The 21460-nt window shown below is 39.7% G+C and overlaps 1 protein-coding gene and 1 long non-coding RNA gene across 4 annotated transcripts in view; one reads left to right on the top strand and one right to left on the bottom strand.

Annotated features, from left to right (window-relative positions):
- The window catches only part of AGPS (alkylglycerone phosphate synthase), a 129407-nt gene extending 117366 nt beyond the window's left edge, over nt 1–12041 (bottom strand). Inside the window, exons 1-2 of one of the 2 annotated variants that reach the window (XM_070422690.1) lie at nt 11181–11223; nt 10966–11046 (exon numbers count right to left, since the gene is read on the bottom strand). Coding sequence is in view for 1 of the 2 variants with exons in the window: in XM_070422689.1 (XP_070278790.1) it covers nt 11779–12026 (248 nt within the window). In the remaining variant the exon portion in view is untranslated. Of the gene's footprint in view, nt 1–10965; nt 11047–11180; nt 11224–11778 lie in introns of those variants that run through there. The other variant, XM_070422689.1, reaches the window with a different exon arrangement.
- A 155-nt stretch (nt 12042–12196) lies between these two features.
- The window catches only part of LOC139015209 (uncharacterized), a 93544-nt gene continuing 84280 nt past the window's right edge, over nt 12197–21460 (top strand). For both annotated transcript variants that reach the window (XR_011472421.1, XR_011472422.1), the window contains exon 1: nt 12197–12249. This is a non-coding gene — a long non-coding RNA (uncharacterized lncRNA). The remainder of the gene's footprint in view (nt 12250–21460) is intronic.

Consider the following 21460-nt stretch of genomic DNA (forward strand, 5'->3'; position numbering starts at 1 on the left):
CTTGGGGTGCCTTCCCTTTCCCCCAAACTTCTCTTATTCCCTACCAAATTCTAACAATTAGAAATTCATTATTGTTTGGATAATCTCTTTGATAATCTCTATATAATATCCACTGTTCAGGGGAATTTGTATATAGGCTCACACTGCATCATAGGTTGTGCTCCTCCAGGAGATTTCATCACGCTCAACTGCAATCCGAAAATATTAAATAAAAATTCCCAAAATAAACAATTACTAAGTTTTAAATTGTGGATCATTCTGAGTAGCGTGATGAAATATCTCTTTGAAAACAGAAATATGTCTTTTTTGTTGCATTAGTCCATTTTTTTTTCCTTTTAAGGAAAAATTTATTTAATTCTTATTGACTTGAAAATCACAGTATACAGTAGCACCATCCCCTCTCCTCCCCTGCGCCCCCATCTGCAGTTTTGCTTTTCCAGAGTTTCAGCTACCCATGGTGATTACCCTCAGTCAACTGCAGTCCAAAAATATTAAATAAAAAAATCCAGAAATAAACAATTTATAAGTTTTAAATAGCGGGCCATTCTAAGTAACGTGATGAAAATCTCTTGCCATCCTGTTCCCTTCCGCTTGGGATGTGACTCATCCCTTTGTCCAGCATCTCCCTGCTGTTTAAGCTACCGCCCTCCAGTCACTTAGTAAACATCTAGGTTATCAGATTGATTCTCACAGCATCGCAGTGCTTGTGTTTAAGTCACCCTTATAATAGTCTAATGCTACAATACCTACATCATTCACCTCACTTCATCTAGCTACATAGACATTATATCATAATCTTACAGCATCACAAGAAGGGTGAGTACAGTACATTAAGATAGAGATCACATTCACATAACTTTTATTACAGTATATTGTTACAATTGTTCTATTTTACTATTAGTTATTGTTGTTAATCTTTTAGTGTGCCTACTTTACAAATTAAACTTTATCATAGGTATGTATGTATAGGAAAAAAACATAGTGTGTGTATATATATATAGGGTTTGGTACTATCCAAGGCTTCAGGCACCCATTGGGGTCTTGAAACGTATCCCACATGGATAAGGGGGGAATACTGTACAGACTATTAGCCATTTCTATTTGTAGTAGTATATATTCCTAATATTTTGTGTTCAGGCATGTACACCTATAAACATGTATACAAGCTTGATACCTGCCATTCTGGAATCCTAGAAAGACACAACCATACACACTATTGGTTAGCTTCATGTACTGGGCTACATAAATGAGGAAAACAACCCAAATCAGTATCTCGAAGTTGTCTTAGCAAAAGACAACCAAAAAAGATGTATACTTCCCTTGGCCACATGTGTTCCCTGGACTATACTTTAAATTTCGTGATTTGTTCCCTCCACTGTCCACTTATAATTTAATCAATGTGGTGATCCAAACTTTCTCTACCATCAACTGGGAAAATGTCAATTCACTTTCATTGCTCCCTCCCTGCTTGCTAGTAATAGGAAGAGGAATTAAATCACAAGCTTATTATACAGACCAATGTATAAGTGAGTAAAGCTCATTTCTGCAAACACTATAAAAGTAAACAAAGCAAAGAAAATAAGAATATCTCCAAAAACATTTGTCATTTTAACATAGAAACCAAGCCTCTGAGATCCCTTTCTTTGCTGTCATCCAGGGAAAAGCCCTCCCATACCCTTGGCAAGACCATAAAAAAGGCCAACACTGTCCCATCACCATGAAGCAGGAGGTCACGGTTCAATTCCCAGTCAGGGCACATGCCAGGGTTGCAGGCTCCATCCCCAGTGGAGGGTGTACAGGAGGCAGCCGATCAATGATTCTCTCTTACCATTGATGTTTCTCTCTCTCTCCCTCTCCCTTCCTCTCTGAAATTAGTTTAAAAAAATGTTTAAAAAAACAAAGTGCCTAAAAATATAGTCAAAGATGGGGAAGGAAATGGAGATGTTGAAAGTTATTTATATATCTTGACATAAGATTTGCTTTACAGAATTCCCCCTATGGAGGTAAAAGCTAATACAGTCTACATAGCTGATATTATTAAGGGAGGAAATACAAAAGAACTGAAAATTGATCTTAAGGATTTGTAAATTTAGGAAGCAAAAAGAAGAAAAGTCAGCAAAAGCATTACCAGAAGGGTAGGAAGAAAACTAGGATAGTGCAATATCATGGGAGCTAAGGAAAGAGATAAGGATATCTACCAGGATATCTACTGGGAACTGGTTAAGAGGATGACTAGGAATTTTATAACTAAATTATTAAGGGCCATTTCCAGGGGTCACTGACATAAGCAGAAAACAATTTCAAAGGCTCTTATTCACATGCCTTTAAGAAGCAGGAAATGTCAATTAAAAAAAAATAAAAGACCAACGACTTAAGGAAAATAAACAGGATAACTCATGGAGCAAGATTCTGGGAATCTTGAAGGAATCATCAAAAAAGATGAGCAGATGGTCTGGCTGTGACATCTTTCAAGGCATGATGGCCAGAGTTAGTTCAGCTCTTTCAGCTGCCTGGGCAATTCTTATACTAAGAGCACGACCACTACTTTCCAGGCAATAGCTGATTAGAGCAATGTAGACATGTGACCCAGCTATTGGGAACAAGGGGGTTCAATAATTCTATGCTACTGGCTGGAGAAGAGGGGTGGCTATCTTTTACCATTGGACAGAAGAGCAGAAAGGCTGATCTGCTTAGGGAAATACGTAGTAGATACTAGCAAGAAGGAAGGAAAGCCAGCAAGAAATCTGATAGCTTTCTGGTTCTTAGTTCTAATTCCAGCTGGAGGCCAAGCTCCATTCCTGTCCTCAGGTTCTTTGGTGCCCCTGTACTCTTATAATAAATTCCCCTTTTCAGCCTTACAAATTAATATTTGTAACTGGAAGTCCTAATTAATGCACATACTACAAAACAAGAAATTCTTTTTAAAATGGTTACCACTTGTATAAAATTTGAAGGCAAACTAGAATATATTTTCTAAAAATAATGACAGATATCAGGTAAAAATTTGGAAATAAAACCAAAATCAGACTAGCCGTCTAATAGTGATGTTGTGAAGGTACAAATACTTTGTAAAGACTAAGTAGACAAAATACTATTTGGGAATCAAGCCCAATATCCGAGAACAAAAGTAGAACCTTTTACTTAAAAAATATAGAACTTTTAAATTTTATTTCAAGAAGAGATTATAACTATGTGAAAACACCAAGAAAATAGAGATTAAAGAGTTAGAGATATTAACTTAAAAATTCCCCCAATAGTGGTGAAAGCTAATGTAGGAAATTTTACTTTAAAAATGAATCTTCTCATTTTCTTTAAAATTCATCAAAAATGAGATGAACTAATACTGGATGAAGAAGAGGACAGATTAATGGATAAATATGTAATAAGCAAGCATAATAAAATATTAATGGCAGAATTTAGTTAGTTGGTATGTGTTATAACATTCAATTTTGCAGTATGTTTAAATTTTTTCAAAATGGTATGTTGGGAGGAAAGAAAACTGCTGACACTATAATCCTTAAAGTGCACCACCTCATACAGAGGGATTTGCCCAAACATGAAGTACAAGTCGTCAAAATACGTGTGGAGTGTACATTATTTACTGATAACAATAAGAATTTAAATTGGCACATCTCAGCCAGCTTCCTCAGCTCTCCTCATCACCTGAGACCCAGGCAGGGCTAGGCACTGTTTCCTAGACTCCCTGTAGTCATGTTTTGGTTTCCCCTTAGCAACTCAGACCAAAGCATCTAAATGTCCTTTTAAACTGAATTTCTAGAAAGCTGCTTTCTTAAATTATAAGATACAAACGTGCTCAAACACAATGGCAATCTTTTTCCTAGGATTCAAATCATTTCTAATTCTTTATTCTTGGTCAGAATTAAGTCCAAATAAGCAGTTGTCCTTTATTTCTGCTTCTTCCCACTGAGATAAATGAAGGATATATCCCAATGCTCTCTGACTCATTAAAATTCTACTTAAAAATGTGCCTTAAGGAAATATTTAAAGATTTAATTATAAAAAGCCTATCATAACATTCTTTATAATAGGAAAAAATTGGAAACAATATAATATAGTTGGTACTAAATTTACAGTACCATCATATAATACAATACTTGTAGAGTCACTGAAGGTATTGCACATTCATGGAACGTTATATACAAGACAGTGAATATTCGTTTAAACACATTATTACAGCATGACTTTATACACACACATCATATCTGAAAAAATGTCAAGATGCTATAATGAATATCTCTTAGTTTGGATGTTTGCCTTCATTTTATTTTATCTGCAGTAAAGACCTATGACATTTCAGAATAAATTATTTATCCTTACATTTTTTATCATTGTAAAATAACTCTACATATTCTGTTGCTATCAAAATAAGACTTCTAAAAGCTATCCAGATACTTTACTTTAAAGGCTCCCATCATTACTATAGCCAACTGTCATAACAGTTTTATACTTTATTAGAATTTGTGCATGGGTGGGGTCTGGCCGGCCCACCCCAATGGGGGCTGATTGGCCGGGCAGGCTTGGGGGAGGGGCTGTGGGTGGTTGGCCAGCCAGTCCCGTCCCCTATTGGGGTGGTTGGGGTCAATCAGGGGTGGGGCTGCCTGGGGGGAGGGGCCACAGGAGGTTGGGGGGGCAGTCATTCGGGTCATTTTGGTCATTCTGCCGTCTGGCACTTGGTTTTTATAAATATAGATTATATTGTCCATATTCTCCTACAGTAATTCTTTTGATCCTATTCTCATCCAAAGGCAATGCTCTTATCAATGTTTTCACTCTCAGATTTAAGAATTTTTGCATTAACATCTTGACATAGAATGATGATCTCCAAACACTTGTAATCTATATTTCTTTGAAATGAAGTTGCCCTTCCATTGCTGTATCAGTCACCATTCTCCTCCCATACCTCTGTTATAGCACCTAGGACCTTGCAGTAATAAAAGACACATCAGTCTTCCTTGGTAGACCTGTAAGCCCCAGAAGGCAAAAACTAATGTGTTAATCTTCCCTAGTACTTAGCACATAGAAAACACTGAATAATTGCCAACAAACTTGGCTGATGAAGTTTCAAACAGGTGAGGCAATGGCAAGAGAGCATCTAGCTGTTTTAAATGAATTAAAGGCTCCAGGCCTAGATATTAGATGGTATGATACTTAACAGTATGATTTTAAAGTTACTATTCACATTATGGGAAATCATGGGTAAGAGGTAACAGACAATAGCCAAATGCCCCCTCTCCAATTCTCAAAAAAAAAAAAGGTTCCAAAAACAATAGACCCTGAAAAGCGTAAACCAGAAGAGACAGGTAAGTGAGAAGCTGAAGTTTAAGAGGTACAGACTTTAAACAGTGGTTGGGGTTGGGGGGTTATGAACTAACTCCAGCTACACTTGCCTCTGTTACTCTCCTAATACGCCACCTTAGGATATTTGCACACACTATTCCTCTGCCTGGATCACTCATTCAATTAGATATCCCCATAACTAAACTCTCTCATCTCCTTCAAATATCTGCTCAAATGTCATGTTCTCCAGTGACTTCCTATTTGAAATTTGAACCTAACCTCCTTACTCTGCTCCACTTTTTCTTTTTCCCATAGCACTTACCACCTTTTAGCATACTTAAATAATTTACTTATTATGTTTGATTAATTTTTTCACCCATTAGAATGTAAGCTCCATGAACACAGAGATCTTTGCCCATTTGTTCACTGATGTAGCCCAAACACCTAGAACACAAGTAAATAAATTCTTGCTGAATGCACAAAATGGATGTGAGAAAGATGGTGAAGAAAAAATGAATAGGACTTGGTGGTATCAGTACAGTATCAAGGAAAAAGCTCTAGACTTGAGATAAAAGAACTGGACTCAAATCTAAGCTCTACCATTTACTAGCCAGCAAGGAACTATTTTCTGGCAAGTGTTTATGAACTTCAGTTACTGATTTGTGGTTAAGACCAGATGAGATAAATATGAGCAGCAGGGTGACTAAGAATTATTAATTTGGATAAATTAATTCAAAAGACAATTTAATACTAATAGAAAAGAATGAAAAGTGGTTCAGGAGTAAAGTTGAAGGATGTGACCATAGGATTGGTACTAATACTATGAGAAGTGAGAAAACCCAGAAAAGTAACTTCATTTGGGAATGAAAAAGGATAGACAATGAGTTAGGTTTCAATTTATACCTGTGCTGTCCAACATGGTATCACTAGCTACAGATGCCTATTTAAATTTTAATTAATTAAAATGAAATAAAAATTAAAATTTAGCTCTTCTGTCACACTAGCCATATTTCAAGTGCTTAATGGCCACATGTGTTTAGTGGCTACCATATTGGACAGCACAGATTACAGAACATTTCCATAATCACAGAGAGCTCTAGTACCTCTGATTTATAAAATTTGAGTTGACAGAATGACAGAATTCAAGTGGGTGTCATTTTAATATCCCTAATGCCTATTCCTTTAAAGTTCAAACATAAAGGCAAAATCCAACCATATAATCAATCTGAGTGGAAGTTGCAAACTGAATATAACAAATTAAATAATTTATATTATTTGTTTACAAGGTCCTGGGATGCATGAACATTCCCCACTTCATGGTATGAAGTCACCGACATGGCAACTATAAATAGGATTTGAAGAGTCCCAGTGACGTTGCCAGCAAGAAATTGGTCATCATTATATTCCAAACCTCTGGTTAGTAACTTCAGATATGCTGACAAGGCCAAATATTACATGCAATACAAAAGTTTTCTTAGTGAGTGATAAGATGATTCCTAGATTTCCAAATCTTACCCAAAAGGCAAAACTCCCTTACCAAAAGTAAGCGCAGTTACCTAAAACGGAAACAGCCTTCCTTAATGAGTAAGCATATTTCAACTACAGAAAGATCCAGAATGAAATATAAAAATACTTAAAAGAATCAAAGCCAAATGTTATGTTATTTTTGTTTTAGAAAGCTAAACAAAAAAGTGATTTTTTTATATACTTAAAAAATTTAAGAAAATCTGGTCTGTAAGAATGGCTGACTTGCAACAAATTTAAAATATGTAACTGAGTAATAACTTCAGACATGATTTTAAGCTGAAATGCTATAAATTCAGAAATAATCCTATAAATTCAGAAATAACATTTGAACACTGCAAAGACTTTAAGATCACTGTTTACAAATTCAATGGATATCAATGAAGAATTTTTTTCTTATCTTTGTCATAACATTACAATAACTTAAAAAAAAAACTAAAGAAACCCAAAACTAAGGCATAAAAATGTCACATACTTAACTGACATTTACTATGATTTTTAAGAAACTAAAACTGCATTCAGAAGCAAGATCATAACGGAAGCATTTATGAAGTAACATGCACTTAAAAAAAAACTTGAGAGTCCAAAAGTAAACCATCACCGTCAAAACTCTGCTCAGCAACTTCAAATAATGAAAATATGTGTTCCTGGATAGAATTAGAATCAACTCATAGGAAACCAGGTGAGTTGATTTCACCAGTCAATGCTATTGTGTCCACATTCCTCAGGATTCTGTCATCCCTTTTCTATTTTCACCATCTCCAAACCCCCACAGCATTTAGTCACATAATTTTAAGTAGCATGTAATGCAATAACTTCCAAATATTCTCATTGCCATTATCTTGGATTAATCCTTTGTTACTTCTCACTTGTTCTGCTACAGCTGCCCACCCTAACTTATCTCCCTATGTTCAACCTTATCCTTCTCCAATTCATTCTTAACACTGAACTGGAGTCATTTCTCTCAAACCCAAACCCAATTTGATAATGTTCCTTTCCAACTCAATTCCTTAAAGGGTTCTCCATCACCTAGTCCCTTCAGCTACTTCATTTTTCCTCATTACATTTAATACCATCTGCTAGGTCAGCGGTTCTCAACCTGTGGGTCTCGACCCCTTTGGGGGTCGAACGACCATTTCACAGGGATTGCCTAAGACCATCGGAAAACACATATTGAATATATAATTACATATTGATTTTGTGATTAATCACTATGTTTTAATTATGTTCAATTTGTAACAATGAAAATACATCCTGCATATCAGATATTTACATTACAATTCATAACAGTAGCAAAATTAGTTATGAAGTAGCAACGAAAATAATTTTATGGTTGGGGGTCACCACAACATGAGGAACTGTATTAAAGGGTCGAGGCATTAGGAACCACTGTGCTAGATAGTACTAGATTACTTGTTTGTTCACTATCTCCACTTCAACTAGAACAGCGGTCACCAACCAGTGGTCCATGGACCGCTGGTGGTCCATGAGGTCTGAAAGGTTGGCAACCGCTGAACTAGAATATAAATCCATAAGGGCAGTTTTTGTTCACTGCTATATATTCCATGGTAAGCACTCAAGCATGCATGCATGAATGAGTGAATGAATGAAAGATGACCTACAGGCCAGAGGCCTCATGACCTGCCAGAACCCTCTTCTTTTCACTTTACTCCCACTTCTGCCTATGCTAAATTGCTGAGTTACCTAAATACAATATGCACTTTCATGCCCCTTTCTTTGCTATTTATTTCCTTTGCCTGATACAAACTCCCCTCACCATTCAATCACCCATATTTTAAAACCACATTATCACCCATATTTTAAAACCATCTCCAGAAAGCTTCCCCTGACCTCCCATATAGAGTATATCACTTTCTTTCCTTTGTGCTACATCTGTACCTTTATCTACAGTGGCTCTACCCAACATGTACTGGAATGTGTATCTCCCCTGCTAGGTGGTGAATTCTTTCAGGCCAAGGCCTATTGCTTACCTCTTTACCTCTCATACCCAGGAAAATGCATGTCCTAAAGCAACTACTCATAAATACTGCGTAAATTAACATATGCATAGCTATTCTGTATGAGGAACGAAAACATGGAGTTTCAAGAAGTCACTCCTCCAATTCCATGACGATAACCAGTCAAGAGATAAAAAGAGTTACGAGCAATAACATCATCCAAGGTAATAAAAGTTACACAAAGAACATACATCACCAAACAATTCAAAAACAACTGACAGCCCTAGCCGGTTTGGCTCAGTGGATAGAGCGTCGGCCTGCAGACTCAAGGGTCCTGGGTTCTATTCCGGTCAAGGGCATGTACCTTGGTTGCAGGCACATCCCCAGTAGGGAGTGTGCAGGAGGCGGCTGATCGATGTTTCTCTCTTATCGATGTTTCTGACTCTCTATCCCTCTCCCTTCCTCTCTGTAAAAAATCAATAAAATATATTAAAAAAAAAAACACAAAAAACCAACTGACATACACTCACTTTATTAGATATACATGCTGGCTCCTTCTTGCTCCATCATTTGTCTTCCTTAAAAGGAAAACCTGGGTTCCACATGAACAATATATTAAATAGGTCACTCCCTGAGGAAACTTGTTATGTTCCATTTAATACAAGTTTTTGTGTTCCCTCATATTTGATTCAAACCTCAAAACAGCAGTATAGGACTAGATTTTACAACTAACCACACCTAATCCTAAATCAAAGACCAGATAGAGCAGTGGTTCTCAACCTTGGCTGACCATTAGAATCACCTGGGAATCTTTTTAAAATCCTGATTTCTGGGCCTCATTCCGGACACCAAGGTTGAGAACCACTGAGATAGAGTTTTCTACCCTTTGTAATTAACCTACGCCATCAATGGTTTACAGCTGTGCCTTCAAACCACAGTGTAGCCACACAGGGGACCCCAGACCAATCATCTTCAGCCATGGAAGCCTTATTCACTATCCCAATGTGACTTACAAGACTTACTATTTTTCTCCAAATACTGTAGACCAACGCCCCTAAATCCAACCATAGGAATACACTGACCTACCTACTTAGTTCTAAGAGTGTGAACCTGCATGTAAATATATAATCACACAGAGTTGTATGTGAATGAATAGACATAAATGTACATAAAGCCATTTGGAAAACTTAAGTTTTAAACCCACTGATAGCTAATATAATATCAAGTGAAGCCAGAGGCCAAGATATGATCCTTGATTCCTCCATCCCCCACCATTCAGTAACCAAGTTATGGAAAACTTACCTCCTATTATTTTTTTCAAATAGTATTTCTCTTAGGATAAAAGTCTTTTACTAGTAATTGGTCTCCCTGTCTTTGGACTGAATGAAAATTGTATCTACCATTTGTTGAAGGGTTATGTAACCAGCACTGCATTAAGCACTTGATTACTGAACCCTACATTTTTCTGTTCTCACCGCAACACTGCCAAGCAGGTATTATGGTCTTCATTTTCACAGATGGGGAAACAGAAGCTCTGAGAAGTTAAGTGACTTGCCTAAGTCATGCAGCTGGAAGTGTAGTGGAAATTCAAACTCAGGTCTATGTTCCCATATCCTTAACCTTCTTCAATTCAGTCCCCAATGTTACCTTTCCAAAAGGCAAATGTAATGTTTCATCTCACATAAAGTGGCGCAAACAAGACCCAGTCTCTCCAGCCCCCATCCCCTGTCATTCTCACCCCTTTCTGTCACACTTCACCCCCAGCAGTTCCCTAACCTGCCTCACTGCTTTATCTGTGAATGCACTTTTTCTGCCAAGAACACTTTTCTCCATTGTCAGGCTAATACCAACACAAATTTCAAGATTTACTCAGACGATCCTTATTCTGGAAAGCCTTTGCCCTAACAAATACATATCCAAAACTGGGTTAATTGATCATTTGCTATGATTATCAGCTGGTGTCTTATCAGACTGTATTATACAACTTTATCTTACAAGACTATTAGTTCCTGAAAAGTAAACACTGCATTTTTAAATCTCTGTATTCCTAGTACAATGGGTATGTACTAAGGAAGGACTCAATAAATGTTGAATTAATAAATTCACCAACAGCAGTACAGCTTAAGAACTTGACCCTAAAGTTAATTTGATGTGCTTTCGAATTCTAACCTGCCACACGGCATACCTGTCAAGCCTGCCGCAGCCTTCAAAATCTTTTTAATTTCTTCATCTGTAAAACGGTAGATAACTATACCTATCTCATTGTCTGGAGACAGGAGTAAAAGAAATAACACATTTAGCACAATATCTGGCACAATGAAAGCACGCAATCATTAGCAACATTTTTTCCCCCACTCTCAAAGTTTATCCACGCTGACAAAGTCGCATCTCAGAAAATACCTTCCCCTCGCAGCTTTCATCAGAGCTTTAGGATTTCTCCAAAAAAGTAGGAAGTTAAGATCTTTCCGCTTCAGTAACGACCATCACTCCCTAAAATCACTATCGAGTATCTGAAGTTCATTACTTCTTACCCACCCCTGGGTGTCTTCCCCCAAAGCAGGAGACCCTGCTCCTAGCCGAAACCAGTCAGTGCCTTCTTCCAAGAACCAGCTCCCCTGCGCCAGTGAGGGCAGCTTCACCATCTAGCACCAACTTAAACATCCTCGAAGGTTCAACACAGAGCCTCTTCTAACCATCCCAAGATCCGGGCCCCGAAAGTATTAGTTCAAGATAGAGACTGAACCCCTGGCAGGAGGAAGCCAAGGCAAGAGCCCTCTCCAAAGCTTCCCCAGTAAGACTCCTTCGGGTCTGTGACTCTCACTGCGCTCGCCCCCGCCTAGCAGCCCTGCGTCTGGTCCAGTGTCTCAAAGGCGAGGTGTCAGGACTTGCCGGCACCGGATGCCTTCGCCCACCGGTTCCTGCACTTCCACCTCGCCTCGCCCTCCCGCAGGGCGCGGCCTGCTCCCTCGCCGCCCGCCGGAGCCGAGCCGCTACTCACCGCTTCTTGGGGATGGTGCCCGACTCCGGCGCGGCGGGAGGGGCCGGGGGCGCCGCCGTGGCAGCCGCCGCGGCTCTCCGCGCTTTGCACTCATTGGTACTCGGAGCCTCCCGGGGCCGGCCCAGCAGATGGCCCGAGAGAACCCGCAGCCTCCGCCCCGCGCGGTCCCGGCCCGGGGCCCGGTCCACTGCAGAGCCGGAGCCCGCGCTCGCGCCCGTCTCGCCTGCTGCAGCCGCCGCCTCCGCCATGGCTTCCGCCTTGTGCCGCCGTCCGGGACCGCTGGGCGCGGGTGAAAGGTCACTCAGAACGGCGCCCGGCGCGACCATTCGCTGCGGCGCATCCCGGCAGCCACCGCGGCGACTGGGCGGCGGGTGCCATGCGCCTGGAGCTTTACATTCTCCGCTCCCGCCCACCCCGCCCGCCCGCCCGCCTCCGCGGTCACGCCTCGGACCGTGTGCACCTGCCCAGCAGGTGAGTTTGAACTGTCCCCGGACTGGCCCAGCTCGGGCTGGGCTGGACCGGGACCCAAACCACAAACGCCCCCGCGTTGCCCTAGTACCCAAGGTAGTGCCCTGGGCCTCGGGAGTAGCTTGTGGGAGCAGAAACCTCAGATCGAGAGGCGTGGGCGGTGCTACTGGACCTGACAGAACCAGATGCATCCTTTCCCTGCATAAGCTAATACTGCTCCCCTTCTGCCCTCACTCCCTGCGGAGTCACTAAAGTAACTCAAAACGGATTCCTTCCCTATAACCAGTATAACGGTCATGCTCTCATCGCCTGCTTCGTGCCTCCCACTGTGCTGGAGGCTAGATCTCAAGTAATCCACATTTTATAGATGAAAAAAAAGCTCCAGAGACACTGATTCGCCCTAGGTCAGTCAGGCAGCTGGTAAATGCTAAAGCTGAGTTGCAACCTATGGTCTCTTTCCATTTCTGCCAGACAGTTTTTGATTGCTACAGATAAAATTACCCAATTTTTTTTTTATTTTATTTTTTTGCTACAGATAAAATTCCAAAACTTCTTGCTTATCTACAGATTGATTTCATTTCTGGGGAGTGGCACTTGGTAAAATTAGGGGGATCTCAAAGGACAGTTCTCCATGATCGTTTCAGCAGTGGATTAGATTTCAGACCTGACCATCAAAATTAAAGTTTCTTTCTGCATAATGTGCATAATGTCTTGGGAATGGTACCTCCTTTCTGAATAACCACCTTTTTTCTAACACTGGCTCTTGCGAAAAACTTAAAACATTTGAGGAGTTATATGACTAATACAAAAGAATGCTTTAGTGCTGAAAAATTCAGGCAGTAGGAGGACTTGGTTTGTACAGATCTTAAAAGATAGTTCAGTCTTAAATATCTAGTCTAACTCTAGAATCAGTGAGCCCAACTCCTGTTTAGCTGCTGCTTCTAATCATTGTACTCTTCCTAGAGGAAGCCATTGGCTATTTCAAATGGACTAGGAGTGAAGAAAAGGGACAGGAAGAGGAGTAAATTGTAGAGAAAGGCTCCTCAATTTCAAGAGTTCAGCAACTTTAGTCATCAAGGTTTTCACATCCTTTCCAGGTGTTACTAGAACAGCGTTAAAACACCAACTAGCATATTTGCTTGTAATCATGTAAATTAGTAGATTTCTTGCCAAAATGCTTTTGGGAATGAGATGGGTCTGTTAATTTTTCCTTGACTTCCAGAGAGCTCAAGCTAACACCACTGGCATGCTTTAAATGTAAATGTAGTTAACTGACTTCTTCAGTCTTGTCCAAATTGAGGTATGGACATGCATTTTGTCAACTCTCAGGAGGCATATTCATAAATTTTGCAGATATCAATAGGATAACAAATATTCTTTTTTCCTGGGTGATGAAAAGCTTGATGTAAACCAAAATTATGTACCAGTGGAAAAACTACTGATTTATGTTTCAAATATGTGCAGAGTAAGGAAAAACATACAGGCAATAAAAGCATTTGTTTAAGCCTATTTTATATACCTAATTCTTTACTTTGTCCTATGAGATGCAAAAGTATTTAAGCCAATGTCTCATCCATGTGGTATAATCAGGCTAATTAGGAATTAAGATATATATGTGGGGGGAAACTATTAATACTATTAGGTAGAATAAGTGTGATGTAGTTGACCTTGATGAAGACTTTCCTACCCCTTCTTCTTACAAGGGCAAAGCCCAAGCAGAGTACCCTGAAATTTATTTCATGCTACTTAAGAGGAACAAATGTTTCACTTGAAGCATGGTCCTTTGAGATGCTTATGATTCCCACAAAAGCAAAACCACAGTGAATATACTACTATTGAGGAGGGCATCAACGAACCTGTTCTGCTGAGTCTTGGGAACATGTGAACCTTAATAATCTAGATCCAATGGAGAACTGACCACATGTACAGAAACAAGCGATGAAACAATGACATGTCGAATTTTAAATGAAGTAAGCTTTATTTGCATTTATGACATTTCTCTCTTCTAATATGATGCAAAAAGTCTAAATAGATAGATTAGCTCCTAAAATATGTACGAAATTTCTTTACTGCTCTGATTTTTATTACTCATCTTCAGAGTGCTAAGTAATCCATGAATAAAGGAATTCTAGCATTTTAACACATTTTTAAATATGTTTTCATTGATTTCAGAGAGAGGAAGGGAAAGGGAGAGAGAGATAGAAACATGGATGCTCAAGAGCAAATAGATCAACTGCCTCCTGCACGCCCCCTACTGCAGATCAAGCCCGCAACCTGGGCATGTGCCCTGACCTTAAATCTAACCGGTGGTTTCCTGGGGCATTGGACGACACTCAACCAACTGAGCCACACCAGCTGGGCCACACATATTTTTATTATAAAAATCAAACAGACAAAAATAAACAAGTCATAAATTATCACAGATCAAACACCCATGTAACTTTTATCTAGCTAGAGAAATAGAACACTACTAGCCTCCAGCAAGTTCCCTTATGCCCTCCTTCCCAATCACTTAACTCTCCGCCACCTGGCAACAATAACTACTGTCCTGAGTTTTATGAAATGCATTTTTCTTGTTTTTCTTTCGAGTTTTAATGATTGAGCATGCAGTCCTTATTTCTTTGTTTGCATTTATATAAATGGAATCTTTTTTTAATAAGTCTTTATTGTTCAGATCATTACAGTTGTTCCTCGTTTTTCTCCCCATAGCTCCCCTCCACCCAGTTCCCACCCCACCCCATGCCCTTACCGCCCCCCCCCCCATTGTCCTCATCCATAGGTGTTCAATTTTTGTCCAGTCTCTTCCCGCACCTCCCACACCCGCTTCCCCAAGAATTGTCAGTCCACTCCCTTTCTATGCCCCTGATTCTATTATATTCACCAGTTTACTCTGTTCATCATATTTTTTATTCACTTGATTTTTAGATTCACTTGTTGATAGATATGTATTTGTTGTCACTTTGTTGTTCATAATTTTTATCTTTATCTTTTTCTTCTTCTTCCTCTTCTTAAAGAATACCCTTCAGCATTTCATAGAGTACTGGTTTGGTGGTGATGAACTCCTTTAGCTTGTTCTTATCTGTGAAGCTCTTTATCTGACCTTCAATTCCAAATGATAGCTTTGCTGGGTAGAGTAATCTTGGTTGTACGTTCTTGCTATTCATCACTTTGACTATTTCTTGCCACTCCCTACTGGCCTGCATAGTTTCTCTTGAGAAATCAGCTGACAGTCGTATGGGTACTTCCTTGTAGGTAACTGACTTTTTTTCTCTTGCTGCTTTTAAGATTCTCTCTTTGTCTTTTACCCTTGGCATTTTAATTATGATGTGTCTTGGTGTGGTCCTCCTTGGATTCCTTTTGTTTGGGGTTCTCTGCACTTCCTGGACTTGTAAGTCTATTTCTTTCAGCAGGTAGGGGAAGTTTTCTGTCATTATTTCTTCAAATAGGTTTTCAATATCTTGCTCTCTCTCTTCTTCTGGCACCCCCATAATTCGGATGTTGATATGCTTGAAGTTGTCTTAGAGGCTTCTTACACTATCTTCATATTTTTGGATTCTTTTTTCTTTTCCGGTTGGGTTTTTTTGCTTCTTTGTATTTCAAATCTTTGACTTGATTCTTGGGATTCTCTAGTCTGCTGTTGGATCTCTGTATATTATTCTTTATTTTAGTCAGTGTATGCTTAATTTCTAATTGGTCCTTTTTCATATCCTTGAGGGTCTCACTAAATTTCTCGAAGGTTTCTAGAAGATTCTCGAGTAACCTTATAACCGTGGTTTTGAACTCTATATCCAGTAGTTTGCCTTCCTCCATTTCTTTCACTTGTGACTTGTTTTTTTGTCTCTGCATTTTGGCTGCTTCCCTGTGTTGATAGAGTGGCTTTGTGTGCTAGGTGTCCTATAGGGCCCAGTGGCTCAGCCTCCCCAGTCACCTGAGGTGGACGCTCTTGGTGCACCCCTTTGTGGGCTTTGTGCACAGTCTTGTTGTAGTTAAGCCTTGACTGCTGTTGGTATCACTGGGAGGAATTGACCTTCAGGCCTATTGGCTGTGAGGACCAGTTGTGTCTACAATGGGAGAACTTCTGTGCTGGAAACACCCTTATAGGGCAGGACCTACTTCAGTGGGGCTTCGGTGCTCACAGAGTCTGCCCCCTGAGTGTGTCTCTTATGGATCTGAAGAGTTGTAATCTGGTGTGGTCCCTCTCTGACCCCTGGGTACACTGGCTCTTGGATCTCCAAGAAGATGCAAAGTCAGCCACTGCCTGAGGCCACCCAGCAGGAGCTACAGAGAGATCTGCCTATTCCTCCTCTTTGTTTGGAACTTGGGAGGCGCCCAGATAAGGCGCAGCTGTGAAGCAATGCAGGCTGCTGATGAGCCTTAGGCCTTCTTTTGGAAGCTCTGGGGTTCTTTGACCCAGCTGCAGTTTGTTAGGTTAGGTTGCAAAAGGCCAGGCCATTCGTATGCAAATACCTCTGCGCACAGCTTGAGTGGGATTGTAAATTGGGTAGGGGGGGTCTTAGGGAATTACAGGGCAGTGCAAACAGCAATGGTTGCCTGTGGGCCCTGCCCCAGATAGGTCCCTGTCCCACAGCCCATGCAGGAACAATGAATGCTGCAACCACCTCTGACAGAAAGCCGCCCTCGCATTCCTGTTCCAATGCCAAACAGTCCAGTTTCTCCCCGTATGAGTCTGGGTCCCCACAGTCTCGCCCAGAACTGGAGTTCAGAACATTCGGGAGTTTGTATCTCCCTCCCGATTGAAAAAGACCACAGTGTACCCAGTTGCCAGCCCGTTTTGCACAGGCCTCCATATCTCCACTCTTCCGCACCTCTGCACCTCCTACCAGTCTAGATGTCCTTTCTCTTTCCCTCTAGTTGTCGAACTTCCACTCAGCCAGCCTTCCCGTGGTCCTGGATGATATCTGTTTTGTCTTTTAGTTGTAGTTTTGATGTGGTTGTGCAAGACAGCAAGTTCAAGTGTTTACCTATGCTGCCATCTTGGTTCCTCTAAATGGAATCTTAAAGTCTGTTTTTTGTATCTGGTTTCTTTCACTTAACATTATGTTTATGAGATTCATACATATTGTTGTGTGTAGTTATAGCACATTCATTTTCTTTGCTGTATAGTATTCTATTTAATGTACATATCAGGGTTCATCTAGTCTATGATTAGTGGACATTCAAGTTATTTTCGTTTTGTGGATGAAGTTACTGTGAACATTTTTGCATATATCTCTAGGTAGAATTTTTGTTGAGTACCCACCTAAGAGTGGAATTGAAAGGACATGGAGTATGCATATGTTTAATAAATAATGAAATGCCAAACTGTTTCCTGAAAGGATTGTACAAAACGTACTGTCCTAGCAGCATGTGAGAGTTCCCTTTACTCTAACATGTTATTGCCAGTCTAGTTAGTTTTAGCTATTATGTACTACTAGGGCTTGGTGCACAAAAATTTGTGCACTCGGTGGGGGGGGGGGGGGGTCCCCTCAGCTCGGCCTGTGCCCTCTTGCAGGCTGGGACCCCTTGGGGGATGACAACCTGCTGGCTTAGGCCTGCTCCCCAGGGGATTTGGCCTAACTTGGCAATCAGACATCCCTCTGGCAGCCCAGCAGCCCTCGGGGGATGTCCACTTGCCAGCGGAGAGCAGACCTAAGCTGCAGTCAGACATCCTTAGTGCTGCTGAGGAGGTGGGAGAGGCTCCCACCACCACCGCTGTACTGGCAGCCATCAGCCTGGCTTGTGGCTGAGCAAAGCTCCCCCATGTGAGAGCGCATTGACCACCAGAGGGCAGCTCCTGCATTGAGCGTCTGCCCCCTGGTGGTCAGTGTGTGTCATACTGACCAATCATTCCCAGTCTTTCTGCTGTTAGGGTCAGTTTGCATATTACCCTTTTACTATATAGGATAGAGGCCTGGTGCACGGGTGGGAGCCGGCTGGCTTGCCCTGAAGGGTGATCCGGATCAGGATGGGGGTCCCGCTTGGGTGCCTGGCCAGCCTGGGTGAGGGGCTGATGGCTGTTTTCAGGCTGGCCACACCCACTTCAGGGTGGGAGTCCCCACTGGGGTGCCTGGCCAGTCTGGGTGAGGGGCTGAGGGCCCTTTTCAGGCTGGCGGGTGACTGAAGCTCCCAACCTCTCCTTTTTTTCTTTTCTTTTTTTATTCTGGGATTTATTTACCTTCTATAATTGAAACATTGTTGCCGTCACTGGCGCTCCCAGCTCTGAGGCCACGGCCGGCTGAAAGCAGGTATCTGGGGTTTGTTTAGCTTCTATAATTGAAACTTTGTTACTTCTGGAGCTCAGAGCTGGGCCGTGGCAGGCAGGGAACCTTGGCTTTCTCTATCACTGGAGCAAGCAAGCCTCATGTTCGCTTCAGCTGTGTGGCTGCCGGCCGCCATCTTTGTTGGCAGTTAATTTGCATATCGCCCTGATTAGCCAATGGGAAGCATAGCAGAGGTACGGTTAATTACCCTTTTTGTCTTTTATTAGATAGGATTACCTTATTGTGGATTTAATTTGCATTTCTCTGATTACTAATGAGATCAAGTGCCTTTTTGTATATTTGTTGGCCATTTGTATATCATTATTTGTGAATGTGATATATCTCCTATATTACTATCTGGAAGCCTTATTTTTCCTTTCACATTTATACCTACAGTTTACCTGGAATTGGTTTTTGCTTATGGTGTAGATCAGGTTTCTTTTTGTCTCCATATGAGTATCCAGTTGCCTCAGTACTACCTTTTGAAAAGATCTTACTTTACATTGTCACCTTTGTCAAAAATCAAGTGTTCATATAGCAATAGTCTTATCCTGGGCCCTCTGTTCTATTCAATTGATATTTTTATCTACCTTTTATCAGTAAGATGCTATTTTAACTATTGTATGTATATTCTTTTAGATTTTCTACATGCAGTTATATAACAATGAATAATAACAGTTGATTTTTTTCTTTACAATTCTTGTATTTCTTTTTCTTCCTTACAAACCTGTACAGTATTTTTTTCTTGCCTTACCCAGCTGACAGGACCTCAAGTATAGTGTTAAATAGAAGTTGTGATGATAGCACCCTTATCTTGTTCCTGATTTCAAAGGGAAATTTCACTACATTTCACCATTGTTTAAAGTGGGTTACTTTTTTAAAATAAATCTTATATCAGATTAAGAAATCCCCCCCCCCCCCCTTTAAATCCTAGATTTTTAGTTTTATCAGATGTTTTTTTCCTGTGGCTTTTGAGATGATTATATGTTTTTCTCCTTTATTTTGTTAGTATGGTAAATTGCGTATGTTGATTTTCCACTGTTCAACTAACTTTACAATGCTGTCATACACCCAACCTAATCAGGATGTTTTGGCCTTTTTATGTATTACTGAATACAGTGTATTAAATTTTTGTTTAAGGGTTTGTATCTATGTTTATAAGTAAGGTTGATTTATTATTTTTCTTTTCTAATAGGAACTTGTCAGGTTTTACTGGCCTTTTGAAGGACTCCTTTGTTTTCTTGTCCCAGGAAGATTTTATGTAAGACTGATCATTATTTCTTCTTTACACATTTGTTAGAATTCACCAAAGAAACAGTCTGAATCTTGAGTTTTTATGAAAAGGTTTTTATTTACACATTAAATAGTTTAATGCTATTCAGATTTTTAATTTCCGTTTATGACAATGTTTCTGAAACTGAAACTGTTTCACTTTAAGACAATGTTTTTCTAACACATTGCTTACTTTACATTTTTAAATTTATTGACAAAGTTTTTCATAGTATCTTATGTTATAATTTTAATATCTGTAGGATCTGTAGTATGTCCCACCTTTCCCGACATTTGGTTATTTTGCTCCCTCTCTCTTTGTCTCTAATCAGTTTCCCAGGCATTAATCAATTTTACTACTTTTTTAAAGAACCAGCTTTTTAAAAAAATTCTTTTAGCTTTATTGAGGTATAATTGACAAACAGGAATTATATGTTCTTAAGGTACCATAACAATTTGATGTTTTAGTATATATATATATATTAATTATTGCCACAGTTAAACTAATTAACATATACATCACCTCATATAGTAACCATTTTCTTTCTGTGTGTGTGTGTGTGTGTGTGTGTGTGGTGAGAACACTTAAGATTTACCCCCTTAACAAGTTTCAAGTATGCAATACAGAATTTATTATGGTCACCATGCTGTACATAGATCTCCACAACTTTTTTATCTTGTATAAGTGAAACTTTGTACCCTTTGCCAGTATCTACCCACTTCCACCTCCCCCAAGGGAGCCATTCTACTCTCTGTTTCTGTAAATTTTTCTTAGATTCCACATATGTGAGATCATGCAGTACTGTCTTTCTGTGTCTGACTTATTTCACTTAGCATAATGTCCTCCAGTATGGTTCATTGATACAGTCACAAATAACAGAATATCTTTCTTTTTTAAGCCTGCATACTATTCCAGTGTGTGTGTGTGTGTGTGTGTGTGAGAGAGAGAGAGAGAGAGAGAGAGAGAGAGAGAGACATTTTCTTTACTCGTTTATCCATGCATAGATATTTAGGTTGTTTTCATATCTTGGCTATTGTGAACATGGAGGTGTAGAGATAGCTTCAAAATTCAGATTTTATTTCCTTTGGCTGTGTACTCAGAAGTGGGATTGCTAGGTCATAAGGCAGTTCTATTTTTAATTTTTTGAGAAACTTCCTATTGTTTTCCATTGTGGCTACACCGAAATACATTCCTACCAATCGTGTACAATGATTCCCTTTTCTCCACACTCGTCAGTTCTTATAAAGAACCAGTTTTTTGTTTTGTTGATCCTATTATATGTATGCTTTCTTTTTTATTAATATCTGATAATATTCCTTGTCATTTCCTATCTGCTACATTTTTTTCTAATTTCTTGAAATTAATGTTTAGCTCATTGACTTCTCAACCTTTTTGGTGTGTTTGTTTTCTGATACATTTGTTTAGGGCTAGAAATTTCTCTCTAAGCAATTAATTTATTCAACTTTTAATAATAGCATTTTCATTATTATTCAGTTTCAAATAGTTTCCATTTGTATATGTAAAGGTTAAGTATTCTCTCTTATTTTGGGATAGAGAGTTTCCAAAATACAAATTTAACCTAACAGTTCTTTTGTTCAAGTTTCTTATGTCCTAACTGGCATTTGTCTACTTATTTTATCAGTTATTGAAGTATGTTAAAATTTCCCACAATTATTATGGATTT

The sequence above is a fragment of the Myotis yumanensis genome, unplaced genomic scaffold, assembly GCF_028538775.1.
Source record: "Myotis yumanensis isolate MYYU_CA2020_CCGP unplaced genomic scaffold, mMyoYum1.0.hap1 SCAF_8, whole genome shotgun sequence".
Classification (NCBI taxonomy): Eukaryota; Metazoa; Chordata; class Mammalia; order Chiroptera; family Vespertilionidae; genus Myotis; species Myotis yumanensis.